This window comes from Diplodia corticola, assembly GCF_001883845.1.
Source record: "Diplodia corticola strain CBS 112549 chromosome Unknown scaffold14, whole genome shotgun sequence".
Taxonomy (NCBI): Eukaryota; Fungi; Ascomycota; class Dothideomycetes; order Botryosphaeriales; family Botryosphaeriaceae; genus Diplodia; species Diplodia corticola.
Window position 1 is genome coordinate 363,899 of NW_017971493.1, and position 18,337 is coordinate 382,235.

The window sequence follows — 18,337 nt, forward strand, 5'->3', positions numbered from 1 at the left end:
CGCCCGCGCCCGCTCTCCATCTCCCCAGGCCCTGCCGCGCCTCCCATGCGCACTGGTTCGACGCTGCAGCGCGCGTTGACCGTGGAACAGGGGACAGTCGCTCGCTGAGGTGGCCGTCGCTCGGAGCGCGTGCCAAGCTCGCGGATGGTGATCCCGCCATGGCCCTCCACCAACGCTCATCCATGCGACACTCCAGCTATGGCGCCCATCGCCCCGGCTCCAGCACCCCGAGCGCTGCGAAGGTCCACCGCCTCAGCATGAACTCCGAAGACCCCTCCTCCCAGCCCGCGGGCCCCGTGCCCCACGACGATGCCGACATCACCCTGGCCGACGACGACCCCAGACACCAAGAGTTCAGGGAGCGCTTCGCGAAGACGGAGCAGCGCATCGCCGCGCTCCTGTCCGGCTCTTTCGACCTGTCCGCCTTCACCGGACATGACGATGGCGATGCTTCTGTCAACACCGCGTCGGCTGACCGCGCCGAGCCCCAGTCGCAACCCGCGCCCGCGCCCAAGAAGCCCGCCCGGACAATTGATGAAGACGACTATGGCGACGACGACGACGATGACGACGCCGACGAGCCGCTGCAGGCCGAGTCGCCGCTGCAGACCAAAAGCGCTGCTGCTACCAATGCCTCTAGCTCTCTTCTGAAAGTACCCTCTTCCCTCCCCGCGAAGCCCTCCATCGACCGCGCCGCCTCCGCCTCCTCTGCCGATCAATCCAAGAACGCCGAGGATGTGCGCAAGGAGCTTAACGAACAGAAAAAAGCCGCCGAGGATGCCGCGCGCCGTTCCTTCCACACACTTTTCTACACGCTCGAGACGGACCGCGATGCCATGTTGGAGCAGCAGAAGCTCGACGAGCTGGACCGCCAGGTCGAAACGGAGATGTCTGGCCAGTCTGCTCAAGTGGTGAACAATGCCGCCGCCGCCAGCGCCAATCAGCAGGGCTCTCTGAGCAGCGCCAACTTGGGTTCATCGAGCTTGACGTTCAAACACCTCATTTCTCGTATCGATGCGAAGCGCAATTTGGTCAAAGCGTCCGACGCACAATTGCGCAGCTTGATGAGCGATGTGCGTAAGAATCGGAGTAAATGGGCTAGCGAGGACAAAGTCGGCCAGGAAGAACTCTACGAGGCCGCAGAGAAGGTTCTCATGGAGCTCAAGGCCATGACGGAACATGCAGCCCCTTTCCTGCAGCGTGTCAACAAGCGCGATGCGCCCGATTACTACCAAGTCATCAAGCAACCTATGGACATCGGCACCATGATTAAGAAGCTCAAGTCACTCCAATACCGGTCCAAGAAGGAATTCGTCGACGACTTGAATCTCATTTGGTCAAACTGCCTTAAATACAATGCCGACCCCTCACACTTCTTGCGCAAAAAGGCGCTTTACATGAAGAAGGAGACGGATAAGCTGGTCCCACTCATTCCAGATATTGTCGTGCGCGAACGCGCCGAGGTGGAGGCCGAGGAGAGGCGGATGCAGAGCATCGATGCTGACCTCGAAGGCGTTGAAGACAGCGACGATGGTGAGTTTTGCCATATCCCTTCCTTTCGTGGCACCTATTAATCATGTTCAGAACCTATTATGGCTTCGAGAGGACGCAAAGCACCTAGTAAAGGCAACAAAGGATCTTCCGCAGTCAGAAAGGCTCCTTCAGCAGGCACTGAAGGAACCCCAGGAGCGGAGACCAAGCCAATGCCTGGCTCAGCAAGTATTCCTAGAACAGAATTTTTACGTGCGGATTCGGAAATGGATGGCGGCCTGAATGGGTTTTCAACGCCACCTCCCCCTGGTACTCTTACTCCACTTGGCACCAACGGCATGCCAGGAACCGCAAGCCAAGCCGACGCTTCGGATATGGATGCCGGAAGTTCTGTCGTCGGTGCTGCGCCGACCGAGGATGCAGATTTGGATGATGTGGAATATAAGACGTGGAAACAAGTGACGAAGAAAGACAGAGCTATGATTGCTGCAGAACGACACCGTCTTTTCCGGAATGACCATCTCAACGTTGAAGAGCCTGCTCTGATCCGTACAAAAGCTGGTATGCGGCGGTGGTTGCGCCAGCACAAGCAAGCTGTCCACGGAGATGTTCCTGAGGATGAGGGTGAAGTAGTTGACGGCAAGGACGGTGTGCAGGGAGCATCGGGCGAGACTCTTGCCGAAGGCATCGAAGGAGAAGAGGAACGCCAAGTCCCGGACTACTACGACACTCTATCCGTCATGCCAGAAGTGAACGAAAAATTAAAATGGGCTGAAGACTCGGAAGGTCAGGTCATTCAGCAAGGTGAAGAGTTCATGCGCATGGTACCTAAAGGTTTCTTCCAGTCGCCGAAGAGTAATTTGGCGACGAAGATGGAGGCAAATATGAAGCAGATGCAGGACACTCGCAAGATCTGCGCAAAGATCGGCATCGTCAAGCAGATGCAACTGCAATCACAGGTAAGCCTTGCCATGCTGGACCCGTTGAAGGAGACTTGCTCACTCACTTGACCAGACATATCAAAACCAGTTCCAAAAGTATGATCCTCAACCTTTCGAGGAAGTGGATGTGGGTCCTGTAGTTGTATCAGATGACGGTGCCGTCATGTCTCAGTGGACATGTAGAGCCGCCCTCCAACGCAGTGTTGCAAAGGTGTTTTACCATGCCGGATTCGAGGAGTTCCAGCCTGCTGCATTGGATGCGGTTACCGATCTCACGAGCAACTTCTTCACTCAGATTGTCAAGACATTCAACGTATACCGCGAAGCACCCAAAGTCCGGTCTGAAACTGGCCTGCCTATGTGGAAGCCTCGCTTCACCAGCGAGGAAACCATTCTGCATGCCCTACGTCAGAACGGAGTTGACCTGGAAGCACTGGACTCGTACGTCAAGGAGGACGTTGATAGGTTGGGATCCAAGCTAGGTGTCATGCACGAGCGCATGAAGGCTCACCTGAGCGAGCTTCTGGTAAGACCACAGTGTCAAGCTCAGTGTGACCGCAAAGCTAACAGTAGTACAGCGTCCTGCGCTGGATGCCAATGCCGGAGCCGATGGGGCCGGCGCTTTCAACGATGGGAGCGAACAGTTCTCCTCGGGAGATTTCGCCGACGAAATCGGAGAAGATTTCTTCGGGTTCAGGGAATTGGGTTTGGACAAGGAATTGGCATCCTTCACGGTGCCCTTTCACCTGCTCCAGAACAGGATCCACAATGCTTACCAAACGCAGAACGCAAGGTTCGTGATGCGCTACAAGACCAGCGTGAGATGTCCTTTGCTGACCGAGTCGTCACAGTACCACGTCTACGGCTGGGAACTTGTGGGAGAATCCTGCGCCGTGGGAACCTGTCACGATCCATACTATCCGCAACCAGATTGGCCTTGTCCAAGGGTATTTCCTGGAAAAGCTGCATGCGAACAACGACCAGCAGCTCATCGAAGACGAAGATTTACCTGCGAAACAGCGCTTCCCGAAACCGCGTCTTCCGCCCACAGGCAAGATCTCCAGCCCGCGCAAGCGTCCGCTTCGCGAGCAACAGCAGATGGCCAAGAAGAAGCGCAAGCTCGTCGAGGAAAATCTTGGGGCCGGAAACACGCAGGAATCGTCGCAGCAGCAATCATCGCAAAGCGGCGCCAACGGTACTTCGGCGGCGGGGTCTGGTGCTGCAGTCAAGGGTATCTCCAAGCCGGTTGGCAAGCTCAAGCTCGAGGCACCGTCGAGCAAGGAGAACGTAGCGGAGCCGGAGAAGGACGACGCTAACGGAGTTGTTGGGATGATGAGTCCGGAGAGCATTAATGGCGCTGGTTGAAATTAGGGGGAAACGGATGGGCGGCTCCTTCTTGACTCTTTATCCCCTTATTCTTTCTTTCCTCCCCTCTCCCATCTCCTCCCTTCTTTTCTTGCATAAAGAGATTTGAAGATTTTCTTTTCCTTTTTTCTCTTCTCCATATTTGATTCTTCTTGGGGGCTTTCTCTCTCCAGAGGAAAGCATGGCGACCATTGCTTATATCTCTTTCCCCACAACTTTAAGCTTCGTTATTACTGTTTTTTTTTTTGGCCTACTGCTTTTTATTCTCTTTGATATGCCTCTTTGTCTTCTTTTGCTTCTTTTCCCCCTAATTCTCCATCACAGCTATCCTACCGGGTATTCCCCGAAGAGGGTTCGAGAGTTGGTTGGGACCTTGGCTGGGAGGTTCTTGAAGATTTCGAAAGTATTGCCTGCACGATTTCGCATAGGGGTGGGAATAATTCTGGTCATAACGCGGGTGTGGTGTAGGATCTTTCGTTTGATGAGGCGTTGGGCCGGTGGGTTTATTCCTTAGGGGGTGGGTGGGTATCTTTTTTTTTTTTTGGTTGGTTGCTTGCTGTACAGATGAATCTTTCCAAAAGAGAGAGAGAGAGAGCTCTATTTCTTTTTCCGAAGTGGGCATTGTGTGTTGCGTTGTTTGTTTTTCCCCCCTTACCCGAGAGAAATCTGGTTCCTTGCCTTGAATCATTTCGTCATTTCCGCCGGTTCGGCTGGAGGGAAGGAAGGATTCCATGGAGTGATGGGTGTGTGGGTGAGGGGGAAATGAAGATCGGAGAGTGGCTGGAGGGAGCCTGTCTGCCCTGTTCTGCCGGCGTGGGGGGCGAGAAAAACAAAACAAAAGCAAGCATCGGATGGGACAAAGCTTGCCTTTTGCTGAAAATACACACGGGTAGTCGTTTCGTCGTTGTCGTTGTCGTCCTTTGGTACGGCCGTGGTTCTTCTGGTCCTTCTGGTCTTCTTCTTGTCTTTAGCTTCATCCGAGAGATACCCGCGGGCGATTAGTAGTACGAAAGAAAGCAAAAAATGTCGATAAGGAAATTGAAACGAGAGGCATCCGAGGGTTCGTGGTATGTGAATGTGTGTTTGGTGTGTGTGGTGTGTCTTCTCATGGGGTCATCTCGAGAAATGGCGGATTGTGTGTGTAGTATTCGTTCGCGCGGAGAGGTTCGGATTCGCGATTCTGTGTCCTATGAGAGCGAGGGAAGCCCAATCCAAGTGAGAAGAGAGGGGAAAGAGGGGGGCGACGGCGGAAAACGGAGCAAGAAGGAAAGGGCTCGGAGTGGTAATATAAAGCAGCAAAGCCAAAGCACGAGCGGCGGGCGGCGGTCTGCCGGGGGGTGCCACAAGCGCGCGGCGGGTAAGGTATCCACCCACACACACAGACGCGGCGCTCCGAATCTCCGCCGGTCATTACCGTCATGCGTGGCTTTTTCGAAGCAATGGGGAGAAAAAAAGTCTGACCGCGCCGAAAGTCAGGCCGTCGGGCGACGATGATTTTTATGAGGGTGCGGCCTCGTTCGGCAAAATAATAAGATGGCGGGGGTGGACGAACGGACGGTAAGTATCTTTGCAGAGATTTCTTTGCTTCTTTCCTTCTTTTGGGTCGTGTTGTTACCTGGCTTATCATGTGGCAAGGCCCTCTTTTTTGATTTCTTCTCCCTTCCTTGTCGCCTTGTTGGGGAGATGATGATGATGGTTAGCAGACCTGGGGTAAAGGGGCGGCATCCTTTTCTTTGGGTTGCGCCGACGTCCTGGCGTATGGGATCATCACTCGCCTCGGATTCACAGGAAACGAGGGGGGGGGAGAGAAAGCGAAAGAGTCAGGGTATGCTTATTTCTGCTTTATACGTTGCTGGGCTGGTCGTGTGCCGCAAAGAAGAAAGCATGCGACTGGCGGTCGGCAGACGCGGCGTGCGGCGGTTGAGACATGGGAGCCGTTCTCGCTCGGAATATATATGCTGTGTAACAATTGATTTGGGGACGCAAAACGCAGGGGCAAATGGACGCACACCGTGCAGGTGTGAGTTTGTACCCGGTTGGGTTTGACGTCATCTATCGTGCTCGTCGCCCAATGCCCGCCGCTCTCCCTCCGCCTTTTCCGCCCGCCTCACCACGCCAAGTACCCATATCTTCCGACGACTTGGTTACCTGCGCATTTCCCTTCCTTTTTCTCCTCTCTTCTCGGCGTGTGTTGTGTGTGGGGCCGAGTGGATGCCGCCGTTGTCAGGGTCCAGGTGGTGGTTGCCTGATGAGCTTCCGGACGCTGCAGAGATCCGAGGAGGGAGTGACTGCTGAGAAAGGGTCGGTTGTTTCATTGTTGGCTGCCCTTTTGGCTCACGGACTTACCTTATGAGTAGCTGGTTCGCCTTCGTGGGCCCAGGCGTTACTTGTGCCTCAACATTCTCTTTCGATTGACAAGGACAGCCTCGTGGGAGGACGCGCACCGCTTCATTCCATACGTGGTTGCCGGTGGCCCCCTCAAGCACCGCAGCACAGCATCCGTCCCGCGTGATGGGGACCGCTCTCCGTTCATTGGACCCCGATTGCGTCACAGGGCGAGTGGCACAGCAGCGCGAGCAGATCCGAGACGCCTTATTCCTCCTGTCTGGCCTGCTGCATGTCGCTCTCCGTCGGGCTCTGCTCTGCCCGTCACGACAGCTCGTTGCACCAGAAAGAGTCGGGCAACAGCTTCGCATGGCTGTTGGGAAAAAGCGACTGCTCTCTCCTCGCTCGTCCTGTGGGTGTTGTTGTGTGTGTAGATCGCTTGGGAGCCGGCCGGGATCCCCGCATCGAGGCAAGCGCCGTGTCTTGGTTGTCAGAGCCAAGATGGGACAAGGAAAAGCCACTCCCGTGGATCGACCACGGCGCCCAGACGTCATCGTTCTCGCGCGGAGACGGTGATGCTTATGCCGCCGCATTCCTTCCTCGTCTTCCCTTCCTGCGCGGTCGGGAGTTGATGATGTGATGCGCGCGTGATACCGACCGAGTGCTGATAAGGCTGCCGGGGCGCGCGGCGCTCACAGCGAAGTTGTGTTATGGCAATATATTTGTCCTGGACCGCGCCTTGTCATTATCAATATGTTGATCTGTCTCGGTTTTTTCTGCGGGGATCCTGTCCATCTCTGAGCTGCGAGCGCTACAGGCGGCGCGAGTCCGTCGCAAAGACCGGTGCTGCACGAGTGCTGTCGATGTCAAAAAAAAAAAAAAAAAACTCCGGTCCACGATCGGTTACGTCGTTGGACGAGGGCCTCGTGATGATGAAATGCGCGCTGCTTGCGGGATTGGATGCCGTCCATGGAGGGATGCGGCTGCCAGGGTAGTGGTTGGCTTTACTTCTACCGCACCTGCCGCCTCTGACCCCAGAACTGTGTTTGCTGCTTGCTCCCTCCTTCTCGTGTCGCACACTTTACCTCGTTCTGAATCTGTCGACCAACGCATCGCTGTTCCAACCCTATCTGCCATCTTACTCTGTGTTTCAATTTTCTGCGTTGTCGCTTGGTCCCGATACCATACTTTGCCCATCAGAGCTTCCACTTGATTTAGCTGTGTCGCGCGGTTCTCTTCCTCTCAGACGCGCGGGCGCGGATATCGACGTCGTGTTATTGACGAAGACCTTGTGCACTCGAGGAGGAAGAGGGGAACGACGACGGCGAAAACAGCAAAGTTTCCGCTTTTGCCAGTCGCATCGGTGATCCATTTCCAGCCAGCACCATGTCAACAACCAATCGCCCCGACACCGCCACCAGCGGCGAGGCGGAAAAACAGTCACCACCACGCGATCCGTCGTACGAAAGCAGTAGCATGCAGCACACCTCCACCAGAGATGTCGAGAAAGGAGACCCCACGGTCCCTGCTTATGACGGCGAAACGAAGAGGAGGCGCCGCTCGTCAGCGTCGGTGATGGTGGGGAGGAGCGATCCGTTCGGAGACGAGACGAATGCGGAGGTCAAGTACCGAACCATGTCGTGGTGGCACGCTTCGATGAGTAAGTTTTTAAGCTTATGTTTAAGTTTGAAAATAGCGTGTATGCTGACTATTCGTTTTGTGCCCAAGTCATGATCGCGGAGACCATTTCCCTGGGCATTCTCAGTCTGCCCTCTGTACTGGCCGCGATTGGGATTGTCCCAGGTGTGATATTGATCGCGGGACTGGGAATTCTGGCGACGTACACGGGGTACACGATTCATCAGTTCAAGATGGCGTATCCGCACGGTAAGGCATTGCTTTCTCGGGTCCAGCTGTGTGTATTGAACTGGAGCTGATTCGAGACAGTGCACAATATGGCGGATGTTGGCGAGGTTCTGTTCTCCTCCTGCGGCCCAACTGCTGCTGCCATTGGCCGTGAAAGTGAGCATTGACTTCTCCGATTGTGAGCCGCTTGAATGCTGACAGCTTCGCACGTAGCACTGGGAGCAGCGCAGACCATCTTCCTGATATTCAGTATGGGCAGCCACATTCTGACATTTACCATCGCAATGAACGCCATCACCGTCCACGTAACCTGCACCTTGGTTTGGGGCGTAGTCGGCTTGGTCGTGCTATGGTTCTGCACGCTCCCACGGACACTGAAGAAAGTGTCGTACCTCTCCATCGCCTGTAAGAGCAGCGCCACCAGCACCACATTCGTACCTCACATCCAAACTAATTCTCACTTTCGCCAGCCTTCATCTCCATCGGCGCCGCCGTAATCATCACCATGGCCGGCGTAGGCGCCTCCCCACCCGACCCGCACGTCGACCCCACAATCAAGACATCGCTCGCCTCGGCCTTCCTCTCAACCACCAACATCGTCTTTGCGTACGCCGGCCATGTCGCCTTCTTCACCTTCATCTCGGAGCTCAAAGACCCCCGCGAGTTCCCAAAGGCGCTCTTCACCCTCCAGGCCGCCGACACGAGCATGTATATCATCGTCGCCGTCGTCGTCTACCGCTACTCGGGCCCGGACGTCGCGAGTCCCGCGCTCGGGTCCACGGGGAACGTCGTCAAACGCGTCGCGTACGGCATCGCGCTGCCGACCATCGTCATCGCGGGTGTCATCTACGGCCATGTCGCGGCCAAGTATATATATATTCGCGCCTTCAAGGGGTCCAGGCACATGCATAGTCGCACTTGGCTGGGTTTTGGTGGTTGGGCGGCTATCACGTTGGTCATTTGGGTCGTGGCGTGGGTTATTGCGGAGAGCATTCCGAACTTTAACACTCTGCTGGGGCTTATTAGTAGTATTTTTGCCAGTTGGTTCACGTATGGGCTCAGCGGGATCTTCTGGCTGTTTATCAATTGGGACGGCAGTGGGAAGAAGGGGATGGCTGGGTGGTTTGCGGGTGGTAAGAAGAGCGCGCTGGCCGTGTTGAATTTGACAATTGTGGCGATCGGCGCGGCCATCATGGGGTTGGGGTTGTATGCCTCGGGCAAGGCGATTAATGAGGAGAGTGGGAGCGGGAGTTGGTCGTGTGCGGATAATTCGAGTGGGGATTGAACGGAGGTGGAGGAAAGTAGGTACAGAGGAGGCGGGGAACGATATTCGGAGTGTAGCCTATCTTTCCGCCGAAGATGATGATTGCTGCCAATACGGCGAACGACAAGCGTTATCCGGAGCTTCAAGGAATCCGGTGAGCGAGGGAATGGTGATCTGTGAGCAGCTGTTTGACACGCGGCAATGACTTCCAATATTCATGCGTCGTGAAAAGAAAGCGTGGCCGGAGAGACGACCGGTCAAAACGGAGGCATTGTGATTGAACGTGAAGTTCCGACAGTGTCTAGAGCAAGCCTGATAGACTGACACTCGATTCGAGCCATTAGAACTGCCATTGAGCCGATGCGCAGTGAAGCAAAGTGCCGCGAGTGCTTGCAGTTGATGCGGTGAGGGGCGGAGCGACAGGGGCGGTGTTTGCAGTGTTTGGCTGGGGTCGGAGGAAAAAGTGCCGTTGCGCGCGGGCTTGGAGAGCGCGTTTTGGAAAGCCATCGTTGCGTGCCCCTCGGAGCTAGCTACTCCTCCACCCTCCAACCACCGCGCCGCCAGAGCCCTCCTCTCCCGTTACCCGCGTCTCCGGTCCTCCTCACGCCCTAATCCACTCCGCAAAGCTCCCCGGAGCCTCCCCGCAGTCATGTCGTTCGGCGGCCAGACGCCCACCATCGTGGTGCTGAGAGAGGGCACGTAGAACCCAGAAGAATCCCCGCCGGAAAAGCTGCCTTTGCTGACGGATGCGTGCGGCGTACAGGCACCGACCAGTCACAGGGCCGCGGCCAGATAATATCCAACATCAACGCCTGTCTCGCCGTGCAGGAAACCATCAAGAGCACCCTTGGACCCTACGGCGGCGACCTGCTGCTCGTCGACGAGAATGGCAAGCAGACGATCACCAACGACGGCGCCACTGTCATGAAGGTGCGTCCACCGTCCCTACCGGCCCTGCTCACGCGCGTATACTGATGCCGCGCCCCTCGACAAACAGCTGCTCGACATTGTACACCCCGCTGCCCGCATCCTGACCGACATTGCCCGCTCCCAGGACGCCGAGGTGGGTGACGGCACCACCTCCGTCGTCGTCCTGGCTGGTGAGGTGCTCAAGGAGATCAAGGATTTCGTTGAGCAGGGCGTGAGCAGCCAGACCATCATCAAGGGCCTGCGCCGCGCCTCCCAGATGGCCGTCAACAAGATCAAGGAGATCGCCGTCAACACCACCGAGGCCAACCAGCGCGACACTCTGCAGAAGCTGGCTGCTACTGCCATGAGCAGCAAGCTCATCCACCGGAACGCCGATTTCTTCACCAAGTGTAAGTGGGGCAGCATGCTGGCATAAATGTGCAAGGACGCTAACGGGACACAGTGGTCGTCGACGCCGTGCTCACTCTTGACCAAGACGACCTCAACGAGAATCTCATCGGCATGAAGAAGGTCACTGGTGGTGCCCTGCAGGATTCTCTTTTCGTCAACGGTGTCGCCTTCAAAAAGACCTTCTCCTACGCCGGTTTCGAGCAGCAACCCAAGTCTTTCAAGGACCCCAAGATTGTCTGCCTGAACGTCGAGTTGGAGCTGAAGGCCGAGAAGGACAATGCCGAGGTCCGGGTGGAGCAGGTTTCGGAATACCAGGCTATCGTCGACGCTGAGTGGCAGATCATCTTCAACAAGATGGAGGCCCTGCACAAGACCGGCGCTAAGATTGTGCTGAGCAAGCTCCCCATTGGTGACTTGGCAACACAGTACGTCCCCCACAACCACATGTAACCCGCGGAGCTGACAGTTGCCAGATACTTTGCCGATCGCGATATCTTCTGCGCTGGCCGCGTCGCCTCGGGCGATATGGAGCGTGTGTGCAAGGCGACCGGTGCGTCGATCCAGTCGACGTGCTCTGACATTCGGGAGGAGTACCTTGGTACCTGCGAGAAATTCGAGGAGAGGCAGATCGGTAACGAGCGCTTCAACTTCTTCGAGGGCTGCCCTGCTGCGAAGACTTGCACGCTGGTGCTTCGTGGTGGTGCTGAGCAGTTCATTGCCGAGGTTGAGCGTTCGCTGCACGATGCAATCATGATCGTCAAGCGCGCGATCAAGCACCAGAGCATCGTCGCTGGTGGTGGTGCCTGCGAGATGGAAGTCTCGGCATACCTGCACGCCTTCGCGGACAAGAACGTCCCGCACAAACAGCAGGGCATCATCAAGGCCTTTGCCAAGGCCCTCGAGGTCGTCCCGCGCCAGCTCTGCGACAACGCTGGCTTCGACGCTACCGACATTCTCAACCGCCTGCGCGTCGAGCACCGCAAGGGCAGCATCTGGGCCGGTGTCGACTTCATCAACGAGGGCATCGCCGACAACATGGAGCACTTCGTCTGGGAGCCCGCCCTGGTCAAGGTCAACGCCATCCAGGCCGCCATCGAGGCCGCCTGCCTGATTCTCAGCGTCGACGAGACCATCAAGAACCAAGAATCCCAACAGCCTCAGGCTCCCCAGCGGGGTCTGCCGCCGGGTGCCGCCCAGCGGGCGCTCCGTGGCCGTGGCCGGGGCATGCCGAGGCGGTAAATGGAATTGAAATTCACTACTTTAACGAGGGAAAAGTTTTGTGTCGTGCAAGAGGAAAGGGACTTCACGTTTTGGGATAGGGCTAGAGATGACGGTTGTCAATGTATCAAATCACGACTTAGCGAAGTTTAAGTGGGCGGCATGATCACAGGACAGAGGGGCGACAGGAGGGAGAAGAGAAATTCCAAAGAAAAACGACAAGAAGATGTAATATACAAAAGGGTGATGATATCAGCTGATCCTGCAGCCTTTTCTCCTCTGCATATCGACGATGCCGTATCGTGTTTTCTCCACTCCATTGTTCGTGTTGAAGTGAGTTACTTCATGGAATGAGGTCGTGCTGTAGAGGGCTAACCAGTGTGGATGGACAGAAACCGATCGGGATATCGTACCTCAGGACCATTCTGAAGACTGACATCATGATTATCGATCGGCTCAAGCTCCTCGGAAAAGCGCTATGGGTCACTGAAAGCTACCACTATTTTGCCTGGCCAAATCTACGATCTGAGCAGCAAACTTCGAAAGTGGAGATGTTTCATCCCAAGGATGCGATTCGCTGTGAGTGGACGCATGGCCATCGGCTTCTCACTCGACAGCCGTTTTGATCAATCAGATGCGCACAGGTATGCTGCAGATGGACAACGCAGCAAGTTCCCTGCACCATCCGGACTCTTCTACTTCTGGAGGCATCCAGTCTTCTGACAGGCCGTGGGAGACGGGGAGACTGAGAGTTATATCTTTCCCCATTCTCCTCACCTGCCCTGCCCAACCGTCCTCGTGGTGAGGTCACGGAACCGCGCTGTCTCCTGTCTCCATGTTTTTTGATGTGTATAGTAATCGGAAGTGCTCGATCCAGTTCCCGCTATCCCAATCCAGCACAAGTGGCCATTGGCAAAGGCATAGGCTTTCAGCCCCTGCACCTTTCTTCCACAGCTACCTCTGGTACGGCATCTCAACAGACGAAATGGACGGATGTCTTGTACTGAAAATATTTTCATTCTATAAAGGGCCAAAGCATCCCGACGGAGTAGCTTCCGACTGATGGTCAAGGGTTGCGCTTCTGGTCATATTGGGGTTAGCAGCATTCCCAATCACCCTGTACCGCTGGTGAATCGCACCCGTCCCTACAACGGTCGACTTCGTGTGCCGCCTAGCAGGTGTCGGCTTGTGCTTCAGTGAAGCGACAGCTCAACGAATGTCCTTTGGAGCCCGCCGTGCGACATCGAAGTGGCTTGAGAAATCTTTCTGCGTGGCCTCCAGCGATTTTTTCTTTCAGCGGAACGACTTGTTGATTCAGCTCTTGTGTTCACCACACTGGACACTTTTTATCTGGCGGCCATAGCTGGCCTGCCGATCTCGGCGACTCCTGATATCACCAGTTCCAGGGTTTTTGGCAGAAACGGAAGCGTAGGAGTCGCTGACGACTTGCTTCGGCTCGGGACATACACTCCACCCATTGACCTCACCGCGACAGCCTCCAACACTACTTCTGGCCCTTCACTCTTGTGGCATTGTGATACAGAGTCAACAACTATATCCCTCAAGCTCGCTTTGATACTTCCCTGTATACCATCCTGCCCATCGACTCGGCATTGCAAGGCTCAAACAGCCTTCGCGACGACCTTTATACACCCCTCATCCTCCACCCCAAATCTCAAAGCCAAGTTCAAGAGTAACAGCCTGCCTGCGAATCACGACGCAGCGCCGGTCGTGCACAAAAGCGCTTGTTGACTCACTCCGCAACTTTTCAGGCGCTTTTGATGACGATCGAACATGGAAGAAAACGCCATCGACATTCCCAGCCCACCCACTCTGCCAGCCGATACGCATCCAGGGCTACATCCGCACATGCCGCCATGCGCATCGATTACTTCTCGCGGGGAAAGCGGATGCAGTCGCACCAACAGCAGCGGCAGAGGCAGCGGGAACCCATTGCGCAGCAATAGTCCCCCTCCTCCTTCTATTCTTTCTCATCCTCCGAAGAGAACTACATCCCGCAAGATACTTCATTCGTGGAATCCCGGACCAAAGGGCATGACAACTGGGGACGACAGTGTAGACCGCGATTTACTACCGCCAAGTTTCGGCGGTTATCTCGAGTGGACTCCCTTATCCACTATCACGGACATCAGTTCGATACAGAGCCTCGACCAGGCACAAAGCAGGCATTCGACGATGACAATGACGCCTGCGAATGTAAACACCGCGCCGCCCTTGAATTCCTTTGGCGAGACCCAGCATAGCTCCAACAATATACACAATTACGTGGCAGACCACCAACCGCAACAGCAGGAAGAGCGATGGCTGCACGAACAAAAGCAACGACAACAAAAACACACAAACCATCATCGCTATCAAAATCAGCACAGGGAGAAACCACCACCACCACCAGAGGAACCACAAAAACAACAACAACAACAACGCGGACGCAGCAGAGACAAGGACAAGGAGAAGCACCACAAAAAGGCCTCACACGGCCTCATGACCTTCTTTCGCGCCACGCTGCGCGTCCGCAGCCGCAGCCGCGACAAGAGCCGCGAAAGCAAGCGCAGCCGCAGCACCAAATGCAGCCGTAGCACCAAAAGCAGCCGCAGCATCAAACGTAGCGGTGCAATCGACGATGCCGGCAACGATGCCGCCGACGGCGACGAAGACGACGACGACGACGACGACAACAATGCCCCCTACAACGCCAGCAACAAACACAAAAACAAAAAGAACATCAACGAGCCCCCCAACATCACCACCACCAACGACTTCTTCGACCCCTTCGCCAGCTTCGACGGCGAATACCTGAACCACCACCACACCAACCCCACCACCGCGTCCGTCTCCCTCACCTCCATCACCCCCATCTCCGGCGTCCGCAGCTTCCGCGCCATCTCGCCCATGTCGTGGGAGGAGTCGCGCCGCGGCGGCGACGACGACGCCCACGACGCCGCCAACGAAGCCACCGGCACCGGCAACATCTTCTCCTTCAACGTCGCCGACTGGCCCAAGGACCGCTCCCCCTCCTCCTCGCCGCCGCGGGAGGAGTCGGGGCGCGCGTTCGTCGCCACGCCCGTGCCTTATGGCCGCCGCGGCCGCCGCGCCGTCCAGCGAGAAGGAGAGGGGGACAACGAGGAAGAGGATGATGAGGACGGCGACGACGGCGACGACGGCGGGAGGGAGCGCGCCGTGCGGTTCGCTGCCGCCGCCGCCGCCGACGCCGAGCGCGATGGCGGCGCGGGCGACGCGTATGATGAGCACTGCTCCTTACGTTCCTTGTCCTCTTCTTCATCGTCGTCGTCGTCGTCGTCGTCCAGCTCGTCGTCGTCGTCGCCTTCGTCGTTGTCGTTGCTGTCGTCCTCGTCGTCGTTCAACCGCCTCGCCCGCGCCGCCGTCATGCATGCGGAACGCAGCGGCGATGATGGCGAAGGTGCGGGGCGCCGGCTGCGGAGGACGCGGCACGGGCGCACGGTTTGTCGGAGCGGTTTGGGTGGAGGGGGAGCGTCGGCGTCGGCGTCGGCGTCGGCGTCGGCGGATGATGGCGATGGTGGGGATGCGAATGCGCTCATGGCCGCCGCCGGACCTGATGATGGCGATGAAGATGAACTGCCGCTGCTGCAATTGCAGCAGCAACAGCGGAATGAAGGTCAGGGCGCTTCTCGCGGGCGGCGGAGCCGGCGGGGGAAGGGGGAAGATGGTGGAAAGGGAGTAGAAGGAGATGGTTACGATGATGACGATTACGAAGAGATGGATGCGGAGGATGAAGCACTCGTGCTCGCACTGATGCAGTTGCGGGAACTTATTGTGCGGAAGCGGAGGAAGCGCAAGGAGAAAAGAGTGGCGCGGAAGCAGAAGCACGAGCAGCAGCAAGTTGAGGAGGGGGATGGGCGGCAGCAGCAGCAGCAGCAGCAGCATCAGTCTCAACTTCAGCCTCAGCAGGAGCCCTACCGGCAGTCGCACCTGAAGACTTATGAGGAGTGGATTGGAGACCGGCAGAAACCAGAACGAGAGGGAGGTGAAGACGTGCAGGAGGTGCAGGACGACAACGACAATGACAACGGACCCGGTGAGTGGACCGGCACGGGCATCGAGGAAGCCATGATGACTCCATCCCTGGCTGCGAGCGAGCAGATGAGCAGAGAGATCACAGCCAATCGAGGGGAGAAAGCCACGCCATTAGGGAGGGCGCGGCGTGCAACCGCCACTTCGAGGCCATCTTCGGTGGAGGGGTGGTCAAACAGCTTTGCTTCGTTCATCCCGAGAAGCAAGAGGGCTGATAGTGCAAGACTTCCCCTGCTAGTTCCCGCTACGCGTTTTGATGATGGTGGTGCTGTTGCTGCCTCTCCATTCCCAGTCGGTGACGATGATGGAGAGGAGAGGAGATGGTACCGTGAAGGCTATGAAGAGGGGTGCAGCCAAAGACTAATGACGTCCTTGTCCATGCATTTCTGCAGGAATCATCAAAAAAGACTGTATGGTGGCGGCGCTGGCATGGTTTCGCCTCCTTTGATGGAGCAAGGGCCGGCGGCGATGAAGGGCCCCAAGGATGGATATAACATCTGGCTAAATGAACAAGTGGCGAAGCAGAAGAGAGATGATGCAGGAAGAAAGGTCAAGGAAACATGGCGGAGGCATAACAAACACAGGGAACATCGTCATCAGCAGCAACAGCCGGAAACTTCTTCCCAGACAAGCAAGGATGTAGCAGAAATTCCGCCCCTGACGAGAATTCATGCATCTACAGACCTACATAGGCCACTCGACATGCCAGCCCCGCCGCAAATGCCGCCATGTCGTAGGTCGAATTCGGTCAAGGAAGTGTTCATCAAGAGATCGACGAGACGCCCGGGTTCAAGGGCAGATATGGCAGAGCGTGCGTCTGTTCGGATGCCATCTGAACGACGAAGATCTCTTGACTGCTTGAAGAAGGCCTTTGAAACTTCAAAGCATGGGAGCCGCCACCGCCAACAAGGGGAGAGAGCTCCAGAACAGAACATCAGACCCTCGTCCCGTACGCCCACCCGATGCATAATATCGGCTGAAAAGGAACAAAGCACGAAAAACCTATCGCATGAGATGGGACGAGACATGGACAGAAGGTCACGCCTCCCCCTGCCAGTAACACGGCCCCAAAAAACGACCATCAGCGCTAGCAAGCCTCGAGAGGGCAGGATGTCCAACGATTCCAAGGGGCTGGAGTTGCTTTCCAGCCCCCCTGGAACACGTAGGCGAAGGCCTTCTCCGCAGCCACATTCACAAAGAAGTAAAACGCGTGAAACATATTCGACAGACCGTCATGTAAAGGCAACTCGCCAAACCACCGATTCACCGCTTAAGAAACAAGCAACCGTTTACCATCCGGCCCCTTCACCAGCTGTCCCATACACCAACAGGGACGAGGGCAAATATAGTCAGCAGGGACCAATCACAAGCCACGGAGATGGAAGGAAATCCCATCTCGGGTCCATCCATGGGAAGATAAATGATACTAGCAGTGTCAAGAAGACAGTGGACAAGGATACTGGCGTTGAGAGGGCAAGTCCTAAGTCCGAACGCCGCAACAACACCACGGTCTCCCAGGAGGTCACTGAGGTTTCCAACAGCAACACCAATGACGACAAAAGCCACCGATTCATCGCCCGGACCTCCGAAACGAAAGAAGCGACAGTGAAAGAAACGGAAAACAAAAGGGACGGCTGCCCCGATGACCATGGGAAGGACAAACAACCCCGCACATCAAATTGTCATCCGGATGGCGAGGGCTGGCCGCCTCTCAACATTCTGACCATGGCCGACCACCAGCTTCACAAACAGCTCTCGCACGCCTCTTCCACAGCCAGCGGCACGACACCAAGCGACGTCGTACACTCCGGTAGCTCGGTCGTCGACACAAACCAAGGCTCCTCTGGCAACACCATTCCTACGCTTGCTACGGCGTCGTCTGGTGCGAGGAGAGTGAGCTCGGATTCTTCCTCTGCGCATCAGCACCACCACCAGGAGAAACAGCAACAGTAACAACAACACCAGCGACACTAGCAAAAATGAGAGAAACCGCCAGCTGTGCCGAGGTCGCTGCGTCTACACGACGACGTCAACGATGACCATGGAGGCGGACAGGCGGACGTACAAAACATGAATAAATTCAAACGATCAAAACCAGCTTTACTACCGCTCAACAAGACAAGGGAACGTCGACTTTCCTCCCCCCAAAGTCACCAAACATGATACCCCCCCTCCTTCGTTACTGAACTCGATACCATTTCCACCATCATTATTACTTTCCCTTCTTTCCGTCCATACATCGACCGAAATTGTCACACGATATGACTGTACGTAGAATTTTCTGATGAATAAAACTGCTGAGGTTCGGTTACTTTTGAATTTATAAAGACATTCTGGGAGGAAAAAACCGCAGCGATAGAGACGTAAAGTGTATGCCATGTAATATCGCAATTTCTCAGCTGATATTGCGGGCGTACTGTTTTCGCTCACGCTTGAACCGCGCCGTAACGTGCTTGTATTGCACATATCATGCAGA

The 18,337-nt window shown here is 56.1% G+C and overlaps 3 protein-coding genes across 3 annotated transcripts; all 3 read left to right on the forward strand.

The window, feature by feature from the left end:
• Positions 1 to 158: 158 nt before the first annotated feature.
• Positions 159 to 3,797, forward strand: BKCO1_14000123 (transcriptional activator spt7; the record flags this gene model as incomplete). Its single annotated transcript, XM_020271033.1, has 5 exons — positions 159 to 1,533; positions 1,585 to 2,450; positions 2,506 to 2,958; positions 3,011 to 3,225; positions 3,284 to 3,797. 5 exons carry the CDS (start codon positions 159 to 161, stop codon positions 3,795 to 3,797), a joined length of 3,423 nt encoding a protein of 1,140 aa, XP_020132181.1.
• Positions 3,798 to 7,508: 3,711 nt separating this feature from the next.
• Positions 7,509 to 11,811, forward strand: BKCO1_14000124 (t-complex protein 1 subunit eta; the record flags this gene model as incomplete). Its single annotated transcript, XM_020271034.1, has 9 exons — positions 7,509 to 7,782; positions 7,851 to 8,009; positions 8,070 to 8,144; positions 8,202 to 8,393; positions 8,459 to 9,238; positions 10,016 to 10,182; positions 10,250 to 10,571; positions 10,625 to 10,997; positions 11,046 to 11,811. The coding sequence occupies 9 exons, from the start codon at positions 7,509 to 7,511 to the stop codon at positions 11,809 to 11,811; spliced, it is 3,108 nt and encodes a 1,035-aa protein (XP_020132182.1).
• Positions 11,812 to 13,584: 1,773 nt separating this feature from the next.
• BKCO1_14000125 (uncharacterized protein) lies at positions 13,585 to 17,814 on the forward strand (the record flags this gene model as incomplete). Its single annotated transcript, XM_020271035.1, has 1 exon — positions 13,585 to 17,814. The coding sequence occupies one exon, from the start codon at positions 13,585 to 13,587 to the stop codon at positions 17,812 to 17,814; it is 4,230 nt and encodes a 1,409-aa protein (XP_020132183.1).
• Between the last annotated feature and the right edge of the window lie 523 nt (positions 17,815 to 18,337).